We start from the raw sequence: 19313 nt of genomic DNA, 5'->3' as shown, positions 1-19313 counted from the left end.
ACCTCCTTGACATAAACCTCAGGTGTGAGGTTGTCCATGAAAAATTATGTCACCTCACCTTGTTTAGATCCTCCACCACCATCCTTGCTTAGATATTTAGCAGACATTTAGAAATTTAGTACATAGGCAGAAGCTGCCTAAAATTCAAGCAACTGACATATTTGTACACATGTACATACAGGGCAGAAAAAGATGAAGCAGGGCAGAATAAAATAAAGCAGGGTAATGAAAAAGGTAAGGCCTGATAACTGGTTCAAGCACATTCTAACACAACATGTGGTGTAGCAGCTTTATTGTGACTTCTCACTTGATTTGACAAGAGCTGATCATTCCAATGAACCAAAACAGATCATGCTTAATATCTTAGCTTCCACTAGTCAAATCAGTATTAGCCAAGCCTATTCTAGAATGCACAATTTTCTTGGAGGCCATTCTCTTCAAAGGACATTGAACCAAAATGTTTTAGAAAGAAATCTTGGTAATTTCTCATTAAAACACAATTTAAATTGAAGAAAACCATTTTACATCATTTCAGCAAACCCAAACAAAATCAAAACAAAATATTCTCTATGTTATTCCTCTTGTTCTCCTTCTGGCAGCAAATTATAAATGTTACAATGCTTTCATTTTGATGCAAATATGCTTAAAGAATAGTTAGCAATAAGGAATTCAACAAAGTATTTATTTTGTTAAGCCATCCTGTAAATTAAGAAAGGGAAAGCATTCACTTCAACTTCTTGTTGCATTTTTTTTAATTAGAAAAACACTAGCTATGAAAAAAACCTCCCTTCTTAAGAAAGAGTAGAAGTGACCTTCACACAGGTAAACAAGAAAGCATCTTTTTTTCCTCACAGCTTATGATAAGGAAGCATTTCAAATCATCTTCTTTCATCAACTGCCCATTTAAAAATGAATCTCATCATAAACATACTCTAGACTACTACATTCAGTTACTTAGCAACTTGTAGCACCCAGAGAAAATATCAAGTCAAAGATGTTAGCCTGTTTAATATTTTCCCCTAATTGTGGATATTAAATTTCTCATTTCTCAAACACGTAAGCTAAGATATAAGCTACAAACCTCATGAAAAACAATCACTGAACAGCCTTCTACTTGTCATGATAGTTACAGAGCCCTTCAAATGGCAAAGTACCTAGATGTAAGCATATTTCCACAAAAATTTGGGTTTGCTTCTTAAAAAATATCCATAAATGATTTTTCTACATTTCATGAAATTTGAAGCCCCAACAGAGACAGTGCTGAAGAGGACATGCAATGAGGACACACAGTATAACTGAAAGGCATGCATTACTTCCTAAGATATTCTGTTCAGCAATCTGATCCATTCCACATGGTTAAACAAACAGATTTAAAACAAATCATTTATTATTATAGCTTCAGCCTGAGAAAATTCTCTCCTTTCTAAGTTCCTGATACAGATATAAGATGGATTCTAAGCCTTTTAACAAGAATTTATTAAATTCAAGTGATTTTTGAATGTTCACCTATTGTTGCATATGGAATTTTTTTTTTACATTTTGGAAAAAGAAAAATCTACTGGTGCTTTTTATGTAGAGACTTACAGGTACATGGACTTTTCTAAACATTTCAGCTCCTTTGTGTGCATCCAATAAAGCCACATCTTGTGGAGTGGAGACAATCACAGCTCCTGGGAAAAGAAGACATGAAATCCCATTATAATGTATATTATTAATAATTCTGTTAAATATTTTAAATATTTAGTACATGCTACTAAATTCACAGCAGTCACACAGTTATATGCTTTTAAGGAAGAAAATTATGCCAGTTTTTTTTACTATACAATGATCAAAATAACTGAGATATGATATGAAGTGATAAAATATTTTAGATACTTTCATCCTAACATTTTCTACATAGAAACCATTTACACTTTCTAAATGAGAAAAATTATCTAGTATCATGCAACCATCCACATGCTGACAGATTGCAGAGGTGGTACTCTGGGAATATCTACACAGTGACAATCCCATGCCATAATTATGGTTCAAAGTTTTTAATTTAACAATGAGCCTTGTTCTAAAACCAGGAGGCAGCTGCTTGTAATCAGACTGTTGTTTTCCAGACCTGCTACACTTTCTTGAACCATGTCACACTAGATACCAGTGCATTTGTCTAAGTGATACCACAAAGGAAGAAGCCAACTGATGCACACTTGCACTAGGTTTGAATAAAGTGTTGCTCACTCTTCAGACAAGGCTCCAGGTTAGCTGATAATTAGTACTCCTGAGAGTTATTAAGCATACAAAACAGCCAGAGCTCCTTGTGTAAGTTACATTCTAAAGGAAAGTATGCCTACAGGTTACTATCCCATACTGTTATTACTTCTTGATTAATACAGCATGAAAAACCAACACACACATCAGAATATCCTACATCACTTCACAAAGAGCATCTTTTTCCAAATCCTCAGGGATTTCAAATGTTATTTCCTCAAAAGTTGCAACAAAAAACTGCTCACACTTGTCCCTATTTTATAGAAATGAACTGTGCAAGGGAGCATTACTTGTCAATTGATTAGCTTTGGTTTCACATTGACCATCCAGTGGCACAAGTCTCTAATACAAGAAGATTTCCGTAGAGTCACATTATGCCAACGACACATAAGAAATTTATGTCAAACTTCACACTAACAGCAATTGCAACAGAGAATTCTAGATGCTTGAGACAACTTCCTACTGGGCCTGCAGCTCCCAATCCTCTGTGTGCATGGCAAAGGAAGAGGTGAGTAGATTTCCAGAGGCATGGAACCCTGGCATGGCAGGCAGGGACCAGAGCACTGGAAGTCCTGGCACTGTGAGAGCACTCCTGGCTCTGGCAGCACTGGGACAGGAGCCCTGCCCCTGCACCATCCTCCTGCTGCCGGCTGGGATCTTGTCTGCTGACAGCCTGCTGATCCCAAACACCGCCTGACAGCGTGCTTGCATGTTTCCAGCCAGCATCCTTAACCTCTAATTTGTGAAAGAAAAATACAATCTGGCACCTCACTCCTGAAAAGCTGCCAATCTCTGCTTACACAGTGTTATACACAGGTCCAAAAACTGAATGGCACATGTAATGTACCAAGCAAATGCAATTTCCCTATCTGCTCAAACTCTGCCATCCAAAAATTTGCTGATATTCCCAAACCAACCTGTGTCCAATGGCATCACAAAGAATAATGTGTAAGCTTTTCAGTTACACTGAAATCATCCTTAGCTCCTCTTTTCACCAAACACAGGGTTACTTTACAAACAGCATTGAAATGCAGGGTCAATTCCACAATATGAATGCACCTTTCCCTAAAAGCACAGGCCACAAGTAAATAATTTAGACTCAGTGTCCTTGAGATTTTTGCATATTTATAAAACAAAAATCCTTCAATACTTGAAAAAAAAAAAAAATGCTCGTTTACTGCTTTCTTTCCAAGCAAAATTAGAAATATGTGCCTTGTGTGTATATGCACTTTTATTCACACTCTTCTGTGAAGATGCTGGCTCTGCATTCCCTGGATCTTCACACAGAACCTAATATGCAGTCAAAAAGACTGAAGTCTACATTTTCTGGTTCATTATTAATTGTTCTAAGAATCTAGTAATTGGCATGGCACAACAAAAACACCCACTGGAACCACAAGCAGCTTAACAGCTGTGGTTTCTGCAAAAGAGATATTTTTTACTAACAAATTCTCATCCAAAGGGAAAAAACCAAAAAAGCCAAAACAACCCAACGGCACAGTTTGGGCTGCCACAAGCATCAACTGTCTGAACAAAAAACCTCTGGCTCCTGAAATACATGAGTTAAAATTATGCTTGTGGACAATTTCCATGGCTTCTTCCATAGAATGAAAGCCAACATGCTCAAGAAGCTGCTGTTGAGGGTGCAATAGTTGTTTCTCTCCTATTTTCCTTTTCACTCTAAGCTAGTCACAGGCAAAATTTATTTACAGCCAGCTTGTACTGACTTTCACCAACACCCTACAAAGCAAGTATCTTCTCTCTTTCTTTGGTACATCTGCTAACACAACAAACCCAACCTGAAGATCAAGAATTCAAATTATTTGCAGCATTATTTCCTTTACTAGCTACCAAATATGGCAAAGGAGACTTTTCATGGTGCTCCCCTCCCTGAATAAGTTTGCATATGTTTAATTCAGAAATTATTAAAATGATAAGCAAGAAAGGACACAGCCTACACTTTCATTGCTATCTTGACTCTACAAAGTCAAGACAGGAAACAGTAAAGAGTTATTTTGATCAATAAAGTAACAAAATATGATGGAATTCATGCACACAGTATGTCTCTGGAAGCAATACGTGCAATGTTTACAGAAGTGTCTGATTGAGACAAACTGAGGCTGACAAATTGAACAGAGAAGCTGCAGAAAGCATAATACTGATCACATTGAGCACTGAAACATACTAAAAATTCTGTGTTTGCAACTCTGTGCAGAAAAATAATTTCTGTGCCTTGAGCATACTAAGGATATCGAAATAGAGTACATTTGTTTAACTGACCTATCTACTTACTCATGCATTCCATTCTTTTTAAATTTCAATGTATTTCCTTTGACAAAAAGCTGATGCGTGTTCACCAAATCACACAGACTCTGTGAATGGGTCAGGCTGGAAGGCACCACTGCAGGTCACCCAGTCCAATCTCCCTGCTCAAGCAGGGTCCCTTAGAGTATGTTACTAAGGATTCTGTCCAGATGACTTTTGAGTACTTTCTGTGATGGAGGCTCCACAACCTCTCTGGGCAGCCTGTTCCAGGGTTTAATCACCTGCACATTAAAGAAGTTCCTATTCATGTTCAGGTGGAATTTCCTGTACATCAGTTTCTGCCCACTTCCTCTCTTCCTAATGCTCAGTAACAGCAAGAAGAGCCCAGATCCTTCTTGACACTCTCCCTTCAGTTATCTATATACATTGGTAAGATCTCCTCTCAGTCTTCTCCAGGCTAAAGCCCCTGGTCCCTCATAAGTGACATGCTGCCATCCCCTACCTCTTTGCCCTTTTCTGGTCCTACCTGCAGGAGCTCCATGACTCCTTTGTACTGAGGGATCCAGAACTGGACTCAGCACTCCAGAGCAGACTGTGTTAGTAAAAACTATTTTAACTGTATTTTTAATCCTTAGGACACAATATGTATAGAGATAGAACTAACAATACTCTGTAACACTGCTGTTTGCCTTCCTGTTTCAACCCCAGGTCCTTAATCCTCAGTAACAGAAAGAGGTGCCTACACAGCCCATTGGTACTCTTCTGGTAGACTGGTGCTCAGCAAATTACAAGCACTCAAACAACCTATAATTTCTGGGTGTAGAAAATATCACCTATATTCACTGCATCATTAAGGCTTGCATTAAATGTTTAGAGTGACAAAGCATAAGGTGAAATGTCACCAAACCTTAGCCGTGGTCAATTTGTACCCAAGCGAAAACCACAGAGCTGTAAAAAGCAGCTCATCAGCAGCAGTGTAGAAGGTCTACCTTAAGATGAAAAGGATGCCCTTAATATATTCTTTCTCCCCTCCAGTGTTTTCCCAGACAGATTTCAGAATCTGCTACATGTCTCTCATCCAAGATTAAGGATCCCACCACACACAACTATTAGACCATATCTTATACCAGCCTCTTAGCAAACAGTGCCTCCTCAAAAGCTGTGAAGTGTAACTGACCAGAGAGACTGACAAGAGTTCTGGAGGCTAAAAACACAGAATAATCGTGTCTGCTGACTGACAGGCACTGAACACTCTTAGCAAGGAACCATTTCAGGCCTCAGTAAAGCTGTAGATGGCCTGATCTGACCACACCACTCATGCACTTCTTGTAGTTTTTGCTACCTTTTCCACTTTCAGATGATGTCTTCCTGATTAACCTGACTCTTCTCCACCATGGATCTCTTCAGAGCCCCTCTGACCTTCTGTTAAATTTGTCCCTTTGTAAATAAAATTTGCCTGCAATTAGAGACATGTCTTTGCACTTGAAGATGCAGAAAAAAAATCTTGCAAGAACAAAGACTTCTGTCTTTGCTGTATTTTCAACTGGAAACGATTAGAGATAAACTAACATTAGAAAATGGTTCATCTTCTAGGAAAAACCTTATAAAGAAGTTCCTTTAGCTTGTGTGTGTGGCATCTCATTACAAACAGCAACTTAAAAGAGCCACAAGTATGATTTTGCATGACAGGATCCTCACTTCAACCTCATAACATAGCTCAGAACTGTCCCAAAGGCTAGATCCTGGCTGCATCACACCTCCAAGCCTGCTTGCTACCTTCTTCTTGGAGGTGTCATTGAACAACTGCTCAGACAGGGAATGTTTCCAACAGCCACACATTCTCTTCTGTCCAAGAATTAGCAGGTCATCAAAGATCAGGACACTACCAACTTGCCCAGGTGAAAAGAGAACAGAAATCTTACATCAATGCTCAGTGGAACTGTCAGCTGGATAAACTGTCACCCTAAAGCTAAACTGCCCTCATCTGTATTGATCAGGAAGTATTATATCATCCATTACACACCAGATCACATGGGGAAAGGTGTGGAAGGACAACTCTCACTGTGGTAAAATGTTTGGGTTTGGTCATGGCAATCCGAACTCGTGTCACACTAATGCAATTTACAAAGAAGTATTTATTTAGTGAAGTGAAAACACCGAAAATATTCATATAACATCTGTGAACAAGCACTATCTCCAAAGTACAGGCCTAAACCAAAATTCCTCACAGACACTGCCACTTTGCACTCTTTCTTGGCTATCTGAATTAGCATTTTCCTGCCCAAGTCCATTCCACCTCCTGCTTTCAAGGGCATTTGCCAATCATGTCTAGATTATTATGAGAACTGTACTAAGCAAGAGCAAAGTCCAAATAGTCTCTCTGACAAATAAATATGATTTTTTTTTTTAATATGTGAGGTCCAAATCCAAAGAGGAGAACTGTGTAAAAGAGTGATTCTACTGCAGAGAAAAGACAACAGTGAGATTACTTTAAAATCAGCTCCCCAAACCATTCTCTTGTTTACTTTTTTCCCCTGGAGATGGGGATGGTAAGGAGCAGATTTGAACATTTACTTTTTTTTTCAGAAGAAATAGCTAGAGGAAAAAATACAATACCGTTTTTCATATGGATTTCTCTCACCTTTAGCAATTGTCAGCTGAACACTAGGCTCGTTTACTCTTCCTATTCAGAATAATTGGTCTAAAAACTAACAAGGCAATTGCAGTTAATCTAGTACTTAGCATACACTTAGCCACTGTTGCCAGACCTCAGAAAACTCAGTTTGCAAAGCCTCTATTCTTCACAATTTTTTTCCTGAATACCTGGAAACTATTTTTCAGAAACAATAAAATTTAAAGAACTTGCACTGAATACACTATCAATTCAGCTTCAACAGGCACTGTGTGTTAAATCAAATTCCATGAGCCAAGAATGAAATTTAAATTTATACTGAAAAAGTGTGAGGTATTAATGTGTAAACTCATACTATATTTTAGCCTCTAAATTAAGTTTACAGAGTCTGCTGAGTCTGACAGTTCATAATGAAGCACCAGGAGTGTCCCAAGCTAAGATAACCCTGACAATAATTTGCATTTGTCAATTCCATTTATTTTGACAACAGAAAAACAGACTATTTCAACATGCAAATTACATTTGGATAAATACAAAGAACTGTTTTAAAATCCCCACTGATGCAACTCAGGGTTTTTTTCTGTTTTTCAATCTATCCTAAACCCACTTGCCTTTCCTTTCCTGCAGCTATCTAAAACATCAAAATACAGCATGAAATGAAGAGTAAATCTACTTCAAAATCTGATATTAAAAATATTTGACATTCAGAATTAGACCAAGTAAAATTTACTGTTACCCAAGCAGCTCCCATAAAGCAGCTTCCAAAATTTACTGCAGAAACTAATTATGTCCCTTCACCAAAGAAGCAGAAAGCAAGCTCAGAAACAGAGGAAAATATTGCAAATTACCATTAGAGCAAAAGGAAAGATCAGATGCCTTGCATCTGTGGTGTGCACCAAAGTAAGAGACGTGCAACAAGGGGTAAACAAACACTCACACAAAGAGTAATGACAGAATACAGATACACTTCTTAAACTGTGTGCTACACACAATTTGTACTGCAGCACTGGGCTTTTTTTGATCATTTCTCTTCAGAAGAGACAAGAGAACAGCACCATACCTACTCAGCTTTCAATTTCACATAACTTCAAAAGTCACCCTTATGCAAGTCACAATTCTTTTCCATGCTAAATCATGCACAGTTTTATAAAACATCAACAGTATTTTTTTTAAAGCTGATTTTAAAATCTCCATTTTATTTTTTTAATGTTCATTTCTGAAGAGACAGTGTACTCATCACCTGCAATTCCCTGTTCTTGTAAGTTATTATATATTAGCCAAGATCTGCTTCTGTTCAGTCCCACACACTGCTATAAAATAGTTGTGCACAAGAAAACACCCTGGTCTGTGTGACACTGCCACAAATATGAGTAAATAATTTGCTTTGCAAGTTTGGTGTGTCACATGACAAAGAATTTAAAAATGCCAAATGTCTTCAAGTTGATGTCGTCCCTTTACTTTCCTCTATTCAATGTACATTGAATAGAAATAGGATTTTTAATGCTTAACCAGTAGAGACAAAAATATGCTTTTTGGTTTTATTTAAAATAATCTATCAAATCACTGCTGCCAAAAGATATCCTATTAATTACAATTCTTTGAAAATTCATATTTGAAGTAATAAAAATTCCTTTAATAAATATTTCAGCCCTACCTGAAAAAGGCATTCAGGAGATAATTAAGACATACATATTGCTGAAAGATGCAAACATTCAGAAAAATTACACCATTTCTAGGATAAGACAATTAAAAAATAGTACAAACTCTGTGTTATGTTGATTTTAAATATGAGAGGTGACAAAAGTAATTTCCTGTATCACTAGTAATGACAATGCTTCTGCTTTTACAGAACTTGAGAAACAAAATAGCATTCACATTGATTTCACTTTGCTTATCTTGACTAATTGTCTTTCTGATTCCTATTAACAACTTTTCAGAGGTTATTATTACAAAGATTATAATATATGCTTTGTACAGGGAAAATGTTGCTTTCAGAAGGTGGGAAAATTAAGAGCACTGAAATAAAACCTAAAGTCTTTTACCTTTCTGTCTCCTTTACAAACAGTCAGTTGAATACTCATTACTGTAATTATTAAAAAATTGCTGACTAAGATGTGAAATTATTTGTTAGTCTCAGTCAGCTTCCCACTGGGTGGTTGTACACTTCTAATGGTTTTCACTGCTCTGGCACCTCAATAGACAAAAAAAAGGGTGATATGACAAACCTTTGGCAAATGGAACAATTCCAGTTTTAACCTGGAGCTGGTTCTGGCAGCTGAGACAAGATCAGTCTCTAGGGCTGTCAAGCTGTCACACTTCACTAACACTGACTTCACTTACACATTAATAAGGAGAGGGCAGCAGACAGCCTAATTTAATGGTCAGCCCCCACAATGCAGCTTCTCCACCAGGCAGAAATGCTTGTGCAGGGCTTGGAGACTGAGATGCTCTTGAACAGAGATGCTCTTGCTGCTTCCCACACAGCCCTCCCACTCTGAAGGGAGAGAATAATAAACTGCTCTCCCAGTCTTTACGGAGGCTAATTATCCATCTCAAATAATATTTATTAAATTTATGCCTCCTTCAGCTAAATGATCAAACAAGTTAGATTTCTCAATTTAGCAACAAGGTAATGCAAAGAAATCACAAGCCTTATCTTTCATAATATCATTAGTTCCCACTATATCTTGATAGCAAACATCAGTTGAACCCTCTGTTTTTAAAATGTTTAAAAAGCTGGAAAACGTGTAAGGATGTTTCTCATTTTGCCAAGCATGCATGCTCAATACATGCTAAAGAACCCATTTCTGGAAGTTTTGTTCATGCAAAAGATGGAACAAAAAAATGAAGTAGTAAGGAAGCAGAACTCAATACAGATTAAATAACAATGGACACGAACAAAGCCATTTTCTCCAGATTGATGCTGGATTTCTATTTGGAAAGAAAACTTGCATCTGAAGAAAGCAGTGGTGTGTATGCAGAAATGGGTACCACATTTTCAAGCTATTATAACATTCCTCATCTACAAGTTTGTTGAAGAATGACTGCAACATGAGTAAAGTTACAGCTGATTAAAGAATGATACACCAAATAAGATGTGTTTCCTTTTAAGGTGACTAAGACTAATAAAAGCAAAAGTCACAGTAGTTTCCTTTTCCACCTTCTTTCAAAGGAAAAACACCCACACAAAATTGCTGCTCCAGCCAAGGTTGCCTGAGGCTGTCAGTCTCTTTTTTAAGAGACTGGATTTATAAGACTGACAACTGGAATTATAAGACATATCTTGTTGTGCTGTTCTTACACCTGTTAAGTATTCCTCTACTCTCCTTTTGACTCAAGAAAGCTATGGGACCTGTGATGCAGGAAAAGAAACAAGTCCTGTAAAATTAATCCCCAATATCATTTCACATATCCTAGCAGTGTCTTGTATGCTCAGATGTTGCAAAGCTACAGTTTTTCATGCCCCATCTGGGCAAACCTGCCAAAACCAAAACATCTTCAGCAGCGTTCTTTCTCCCACTCACAGAAAATTCTGTAAGTTGCTGGCAATAATATATATGTGCAGGTTTTGTAAATTTATTTAGAGGCAAAGTTAAAATATTCTACACTGTCTATCCCTAGGAAGCCACAGATTAATAATGAAAGAATCGTAATGCAAATAGTGTATCTCACATATGCATGAATGCAAATCAAAGAACAACTTTCATGCAAATTAGATAATGCACTTTAAATTTACTAAACTAAGATACATATATTGTCTCTGAGGAAAAACAGAGAAATTATTGCAGTAATACCATGACTGTTCAAGGCACCTTCAAAGGATAAAGAGAGAACAAACGAAGAAAGGGAACAGAGTTGCACACCACCAAATACTTTCTGTACCAAAGTAAAAGACAACAGAGTGCCTAGAAAATACGAATAGAATTGCAAAAACCAACACAATTCTGTACATTACTCCAAAGACATGATCCTCAAGATCTGTAACATTTTCTTCCACGCCCTTGAAAGGAACCAAGCTGAAGAAAATAAAAGCATGCTAAACAATGCGATGGATTCTTTGAGAGAAGAGACAGAAAGCAAGTAACGAGCAAAACAAGAAAGAAGAATAAAGAAGAATCAAGAAGTTCAAGCTCTAATACACAAAAAATCATCCTTCCAGTGAGGATGAAAAATAGCCACAATAAACAAGAGAGAAAACTCTTCCTAAATCACAAATTCATCAAGCCAGTAAGAACACAGGGAATTACATATCTTATCACTCCTTGTCTGCTGTATTTGTTTTCATCAAAAGAAGAATGCCTTGTTTTTTTTTAACTGCAAGAGTCAACTTTAGCATGGTCAACAAAACCAGCTAATGGGAAATACAAATGTAAAGTGATGCTATCACTCCTAATTTTATGAAGCTATGATTGATGAAAAAATAAGCCAAACTGAACAATTGTAGGAACAAAGTGAAGCCATTTCAGAATTCAAACAAAAATCAGACACCAGTAAAATTTAGAAGACACACAGGATTAAAGTAATTTCAATCACCTCTCTGTCCCAGAGGACCACCATAACCACTCACATTCCTGAAAGCAGAGCAGAGTTCTGTAGGAAAAGGGCACAACAATCCCTTGAAAATCAAGAGTCTAATGACTGTTTCTATTTTAAATCAGGACATTTAGGTGCACTGTAGTAAACAGAAATTATCAATAGCCACTGTACTTTAAAAAGCCCCTAATAAAGCCACAACCCTTTAACTGAATAATTTTACTGCCCTTATGTACATTATTCAATTAATTTCTACCTTAGCAAAAACTTCTATGACACAGTCATGTTTCATCCCATTGCTTAAAACCTTGGGAGTTAAAGGCCTTCCTGCTTTGTACTGACACATGCAACCTACTAGGTACCATATCTAAGAAAATGGGTATGAATCACTCTTTTATTTCATTCTTTTTACTGTGTAGTAGGTAAAAAGAAGGAAATTTTCTGCTACAAAACTCAGCAGGTTTTGGAAAGACTGTCTTTCCTTCAAGAGTTAGCTTACAGCTGATTTCTCCATCTTTTCAAAACTGAGCTTAAAAGAACGCAGCACAACTGTAATGCTAACACATTAAAAATCGCTGAAAACGTTTCCAACACCACACAACTGATAAAACAATTTCTCAGCACACTGGAAAGAAAAATAAAAGTAATTTTTGACTGGTGTTTTAAAACAAGATTTTTCGAAAGCTATTGAACCTAATGAACTACAAATCTCTAAAGCAGTGAAGCGAGATACATACCTGCAATCGGAATATTCTGTGATACCGACAGCTGTACATCCCCAGTCCCAGGTGGCATGTCAATCACTAAATAGTCCAGTTGACCCCAGTCAACCTAGAAGACAACAATATAAACATATGTGGAGATTTACACGTTTTTATTTAGGGCACTTTGTGGTTTAGGGCAGTCCTTGCTTCTAGTAATGTAAACAAGTGGACCAAGGACTTCTAAAAGGATAATACTCAGATGCCCTCTTAGTCACACTTTCAGCAGAGGATCAAGACCTTATTTTCCTGAGACAATCTTTGCTGATCACTCAAAACTATGAATGCAACTTAATTAAATAATGATTATGCCAATGAAGTTATTGATGATTCCCCCCCACCAAAAAAATCAGCAATAACTTAAGATGTTTACTTTAAGCTGCTTAATCATGGGTTAGAAGCAAATGTTAGGTAAAATTCAGGCTAAAAATGAGGGGTTTGTGCAACAAATATCACTTGGGAGTTATTAACTTAAGACTACTTTCCTTCCTTCTTATCACTTATTGAAACTATGTAGTTTGTTAACTACATACATATTTAGCGCTTTTTTTTTCTGTTTTGTTGTTATGAAGTTAGAGCTATCAGTACTGGATTTTTTTTCATAGGAAAAAGAGGTGTTGGGAGAAAAGAAAAATAAAGAAACAGAACACCCCAGATTTGTTACATTAAAATCACCAGCTGTAACTATACAGAGTGACAACATTCTTAATATTCCAAAATTAAAAAAGTTTCATGGTTGCTGGACATCAAATGAGAGCATCCATTAAAGATATTAGACTCCATTATGAGAATGCTGTGATTACTCACATTTTTTTACTAGGACAGATTTTCCAGGAGAGCCAAAAGAATCTGCCTGAAGCACAGTGCACCGAGATAAATGTTCTCTTATTGAGAACCGAAATGATCCTAGGCCTACTCTATATAATGGAGTACATATAGCATAAATATAGTGTGTATATAATGGAGTTCTCTATACTTTATCTAAACATTTCTCAACAGATATAATGGAATTATATGGTGTGTTTCTGATTCATAAAACCTATGCAAGACACAACTGTATGAGCTGCTTTAAAACAGAAAAATGCCAAATTAGAACATTGTATTTTACACATTTCCTCAAGTGTCATTTTAACAGCAAAAAATAATCAATACTTTGCCAGTCCCCAAGTTATTGCATGGAATACTAGACCCTGTCAGGGCAATACTCATTCATTTTCATTCAGTTCTTGTATGGATTATGATCTTCTAGGGAAGCACATCCTACATGAAATCCAGATCACTAACCCACTAAGCACTCCAGTGAGAACTGGAATTTTTCAAGGCAGACTAAGGAAGAAGGAAGATTTCAGAGCATTTATGAGAAAACAAGAATGGAAAAGGTTAGCTGAAAAGTCTAGCTTTGGGTGTCTAAATTAGGGACTCTCAGGCACACCTCCCTTTTCTCGTTTTGTATGCAAAGGCTGCAGGAACACTAAACCATGCCTAAGACAGTCTAGCTAAACAGGAAATGCCACTTGTTAACCACAGCAAATGCTGCATTTTTTCACATCTGATATTGATCTATGTCATTTATAATACCCACATTTTGTTCAAAAAATTCCATACATCTAGCAGACTAACATCAATTACCATTCATAATCATATTGAGACTACATATCTCCAAAGAAAAACTACACATATGTGCAAAAATATACATACTGAAACAACCATGGGTAGAGAAGCCATTTTATCTGACAAAAGTCTGGTTTTCACTCTGGTTTTCTTGACTAATCTTGCCCCAGATAAATGCCAGTGGCAATTAATGCTCCTTGTCCAGTAAAAACTACTCTGCTTAAATGAAGGCATGAAATTCACATTTCTATGTTTCTTAATTACAAATCAACCATTATAAAGGTGACAAATTGAAATTATATAGATGCAGCAGTTTAAAACATGAATGAAGCCACTTTCCTTGAAGATTTGCAACCAAACACACAGACCTTCTGTAAGTAACGCACATAAATCTCAATATGCAAAATCCAAATCTTTCATAATAAACCATTCTGAAACGCTAGGGAGGTATAGGCAGTTTTAATTTTTAAAAAGGATTAATGGATTAATTCAAAATACCACCTCCCCCATCTTCATGAAGCTTGATTCTGGCATCTTTTGTTAAGTCCATATATATATATATATATATATATATATATATATATACACACACACACAATATACAATTCCAGTAATCATATTCTCCTTCCTTAAATGCTTCTATAAAATAGAATCAATAAACCAGTTTTTTGCTTTCTGCCTTGCAGCAAGATGCAGTCTGGAAACACATCTATGAGTGACCCAGCACTACAATCATTCTAACAGAGTTTCTAATCACTTTCTCTGCCAAAACCACTCGGTTCTTGGATATATTCTTGGGAAAAAAGCTTGGATATTTGGTAGTTTTCAGCCCTTTTCTCCAGGAGCTCACATTCAATTCCTTTTAGGTACCGCACTGCCTTAGGGAGTAGTACAAAACAATCCAAATCCCACCCTTATCAGAGGTAACTGGAAAGGAAAATGTTTTCTCCTCAAGCTAAAAGCTGTCTGCTTTTGCATATAATTGAAGCTAACTTTAAGCTGGCTCCTACTGTGAAACAAACAGACTTCCTGGGCTTGACCTAGAGGTTTTCTTTTCAGCCTTACCAAATGTTTTGCTCCTCCTCCAACCTCTTCAAGCAGTAGTCTCCTTCATCAAGTTCCATACGATCATGCAACATACCAAGCATTACAGCTGTGCAACTCTACTGGAGATGACAGCAAACACCTGCAGCTCAAAGCCTTTCCTAGACATTCAGATTTGTGGGGACGGACAAAGTTCTGCCCAAGCAGTTACTTTCAGAATTTACCCCATATTGTAGTAGGGGAGAAAGGGTACAGAAATCAGAGGGCACCAGAGCTTTCTGCCTCACTCTTCCTTAGTAAGTGACCTCAAAACATCCAACATGCACTTTCTGGTTTGTCCTACAAATAATGATTTTTTAATAAAGTTATAAACCTTTGAAAACTGAAGTTAATAAAGGAGTCTTAAGCACATGGTGAATCTCATGGTAAATCTCATTGCTAGGCAACAGGAAAAATGCTCCGTTAGCACATAGTGTAATTAAATTATAATGCTTTGTTTAATTTATGGCAGTGTAAACACCTTATTTCCCATATTTTCTTCAAATTCATGGATTGAAAAGAAAAAAAATGTGCTGCCTCTCAAATTACGTGTAGTCTGTTTTAATACTTACAAATTTGAGCACAGAAAATGGAGAAGCTACACCATTCCAGTAGGAGTGGAGAGGACATCCTGCCACTGTGAAGAGTAGGCAGCAGACAGGATTTTGTCCCACAAGTTCAGAAAAAGCCATAGTAAAGATGCCAAGGTCCCCAAGTCCTGAATAGATAAGAGAACTACCCTCCACAAACCTCTCTGAGCCATGCCACTGCTGGTGTTGCTCAACCTGACTGGTGAAAGTCAGGTGGCAAACTAGATTGGAAAACCATTCCTAATCAAAACTAACCAAGTTTTTTATTTTGAATGCAGTAAAGTAATTATCCTCAAAATTTCATTTTCCTCTTTTTCATTTGTAATTCAGGGCAAGAAGGGAGAGCTGCACCAAAATGATACGGCCAAAATTACTGGAAAGAAGTGAGCTACTCTGCTTGCCTAGTAGTGAGCAGTAGTGTCTAGACATATAGATTTGCTCAGACTAGGGCTGGGGAATGCTGCATGTAACCCCATTTCCCACTGTGGACTTCCTCTTATTTGCTTCTATTCTTCAAGGATTGGATGTCATTCAGTTGCTCCTCCATTACCCTCCCACAGGAATACAGCAGTATGAAAATCTTTTATTAAACACATTATTGAATGTAATTTGGACAATTTGTTATAGAAGTGTACACTTTATTTAACGGAAGAAGAAATTCCAGGTCTGTCACTAAACTGCAGCATAGTAGAAAGAAAGAGGGGGAAAGACATTTTTAATTAAATTTAGAACTGGAACATAAAATCAGGAGTGGCTTTTTGAAATCTACTTTTGCTATTAATTCAACATTATTAAAATGGAACAAATAATCAGGCTGTGCTATAAAACACTAATTTGAATGCAAATCCTGTTTATATGCAACAATTTACCAAATTGGGACCACTGTCCTCATGTTCTCAAGGAGTTCCAAGAAGTGTGTGTGCATGCAAATGTAGTTTCACACAGGAAAATGAGCTCAGATTAACAGCACATTACAGTAAATGAGTTCCCTTTGCAAGCAATAGGCAGACAGGGCTACAAAAGCCTGCCTTGTAGCATCTGAAATCTGTCAGCACCTTTGCATGTACAGAGGTGTTAATGTCTTTGCCCCTCTAATGTATACAGTGTGTAAAACATTTCAAAGCATAGAAATGTAATTGCGTTTTCCTTAAGCACAGCATTCATCTTTTTTTAAAAAGGTTTAACTTGACATTTATTGTTAAGCAAAGTAATTAAGTGCCATGTGCTTCTGTGTATTTTCCCTTGCTCAGAAACCCCAGGAATGCTTCTATGTAAATTACTTTAATCAATCATTCTGTTTATGTGACAATCCATAATCAAAATACCAGATATGCATTTTGAGTAGGGGTTCTAAATAGCAAGTTAAACCCAAGGTAGAACACAGAGATACAGATGACATTTCTGCTGAGGAATGAGGCCTGAGCATCCTCTGTGCATGAGGCAGAAATGATAAAGCATTAGAAGAGAAGAGGGATTGCTACTTATGACTTTGAAGTAATCCTCATGTTTGGTTGTTTGGTAAATAACAGAAGATATTATTTATTTGTTCTTATTAAGAGGAATACATGCAGAGCTACAATCAAGCATTATGCAGGTGCAGACTTGGCAGCAGCCAGGCAAACTGAACACCAGTATCAGAAAAACAGCAAGAGCTACACTGCAGGCAGCTTAAGTTCTATTCCCGCCAGAGCCATCCTCCTCTCCTAACTACTTTGTGTGTATGTTAATGATTTAATGCAGACAAACAGCTGAACAAAGAAAAGGTAAGAAATTGTGTTCCTAGCAGAAGATTTATATACCAATTCACATGTACTTATGTGTTAAGATAAAACACGCATTTAAAATAAAAACCATGTATTTTAAGATAAAAGAATTCCTTGAAAATAATATGGTAAAACGATACTATGATAAAATAATTATTTGAAAAATTACTTAGAAAATGCTGCTTAGACACACACAAACATTAGGAACAAGTAAAGTTTCACAGTGTAAGCAAACAGATAATCTAGGAACAGCATAATGAAACATGGCATTTTAATCTAATTTTTTAATGCACTTTCAGAAGTATTTGATAAAGAAAGGAGACATTCCCCAGACATAATCCAGAAGATTTTTAGCCCCTACAGAAACTCTCTTGGTAGTATCACAACAGGATATGCCACAGTGCTTAACACAACTGGACACTTTCTCAACAAACACAACTGCCCCTTTGACTTGTCCTCTGATGCTCAACCAATCTCAAAGCCTTGCAATATAACACCATGAAAAACAGATGCACTGCAACAGTTCAAATTCCTCCAAGGTATTTATGAGCAGTCTCCTGTGCCAAGTTCAGAGAGAAACCGAGGTGAACCGTAAGAACAGTTTGCTACAAAGACATCCACAAGGAGAAGGAAATTCTCCTAGTCTTTTGCTATAGAGGTTAAGAGTAACTTTTAGAAGTTATCTAGGAAGAATGTCTGAGTGCTGTTCAATTCAACAGCTGGGACAGAAACTGGCCTCCTCCTCTTCCCCTCTGTTGGCTTTTAATAATGTTAACAGCTGAAGGCAAACACTGTAACCTGAAGTTTTCTGTCACCTTCACTTGTATAACCAACAGAACGAAACACCTGGCAGAAAGCAACAATAAAGAGGTTATTCTGTGTGGTGTTCCAGGAGACAGGGAGGCACTCAACATCAAGCTTCTTCAGGAAGCCCAGCCAACATCCTATCAGCTTGAAGGGAAGATGGAACCCAGCTGTGGGGCAGCCTGGAAAGCACACAGGAGCCTGGGGATAATCTCTGAGGGCGCCTGACAAGGAATAATTCTGATGAAGACTGTCTCAGCACTAGCACATCTAAAAGGCTCTTCCTCTAGGTTCAAGTTGTTACTACACAGAGCTTTTGTGAGCTTTGACTCCCATTTCCCAGAGTCTGCTCTCTAAAAGATGACAGTTTGGAAAGCAAACTTCTATTACGCAGTCTTGAGATTGATCATTGGTTTGTTGCTCTCTCTGCCCTTGAACCACAGTCTGCAATGCATAATTTGCAGAAACTTTTCTTCAGAAACACACCATGGGGTTTTTTTCCCAGGTTCTACAATACAGAATTGCCTGTAGTTCAGCTGCTGAATAATGACAACAGGAAAAGAAATACAGAATAAGCAAGTGTCTATTCCTACATCCTTTTGCAATAAAACTAAGCACAAAAGTTAGGTAAAGGTCAACAAATCAGAAGAAACTGGGCTAGCATCATATCTTCTAATCTAATTAAACTAATCACCAGGTTGATGCAGCTATGTTAAAAACATCATCTAAACCACAAATTCTTTTTGAGTTCTCCTTACTAATACACAAAGGCAAAATAATTGTTTAGCTATCAATCCCAAAGCCAAATAACCCATTTTTAAGGCAGTATTATCAGGACCCAACTTAAGCTCATAAAATTTATATAAGCTGTCTGAATCAGATTTTCCCTAAAACAACAACAGAAGGAAATATTATAAGTATTGGCAACAAATATCAAAAGGGAGAAGCTTAATAAGCCCACTCCCCATATGTATTTCAGCCCATACTTCTGTAATGATGTTAAAAGCTGATATAT

The 19313-nt window shown here is 37.1% G+C and overlaps 1 protein-coding gene across 4 annotated transcripts in view; it reads right to left on the bottom strand.

Moving 5' to 3' along the window:
• The window catches only part of NUBPL (NUBP iron-sulfur cluster assembly factor, mitochondrial), an 81057-nt gene that overhangs the window by 20925 nt on the left and 40819 nt on the right, over window positions 1-19313 (bottom strand). For all 4 annotated transcript variants that reach the window (XM_030240347.2, XM_050975182.1, XM_050975183.1 and 1 more), the window contains 2 exons: window positions 12424-12517; window positions 1585-1670 (listed from right to left, as the gene is read on the bottom strand). In XM_030240347.2, coding sequence (XP_030096207.2) covers window positions 1585-1670; window positions 12424-12517 — 180 coding nt within the window. The remainder of the gene's footprint in view (window positions 1-1584; window positions 1671-12423; window positions 12518-19313) is intronic.

The sequence above is a fragment of the Serinus canaria genome, chromosome 5 (assembly GCF_022539315.1).
Source record: "Serinus canaria isolate serCan28SL12 chromosome 5, serCan2020, whole genome shotgun sequence".
NCBI classification, from domain to species: Eukaryota; Metazoa; Chordata; class Aves; order Passeriformes; family Fringillidae; genus Serinus; species Serinus canaria.
The sequence above is the reverse complement of the archived record's forward strand: the minus strand, read 5'-3'. Positions and strand labels throughout refer to the sequence as shown.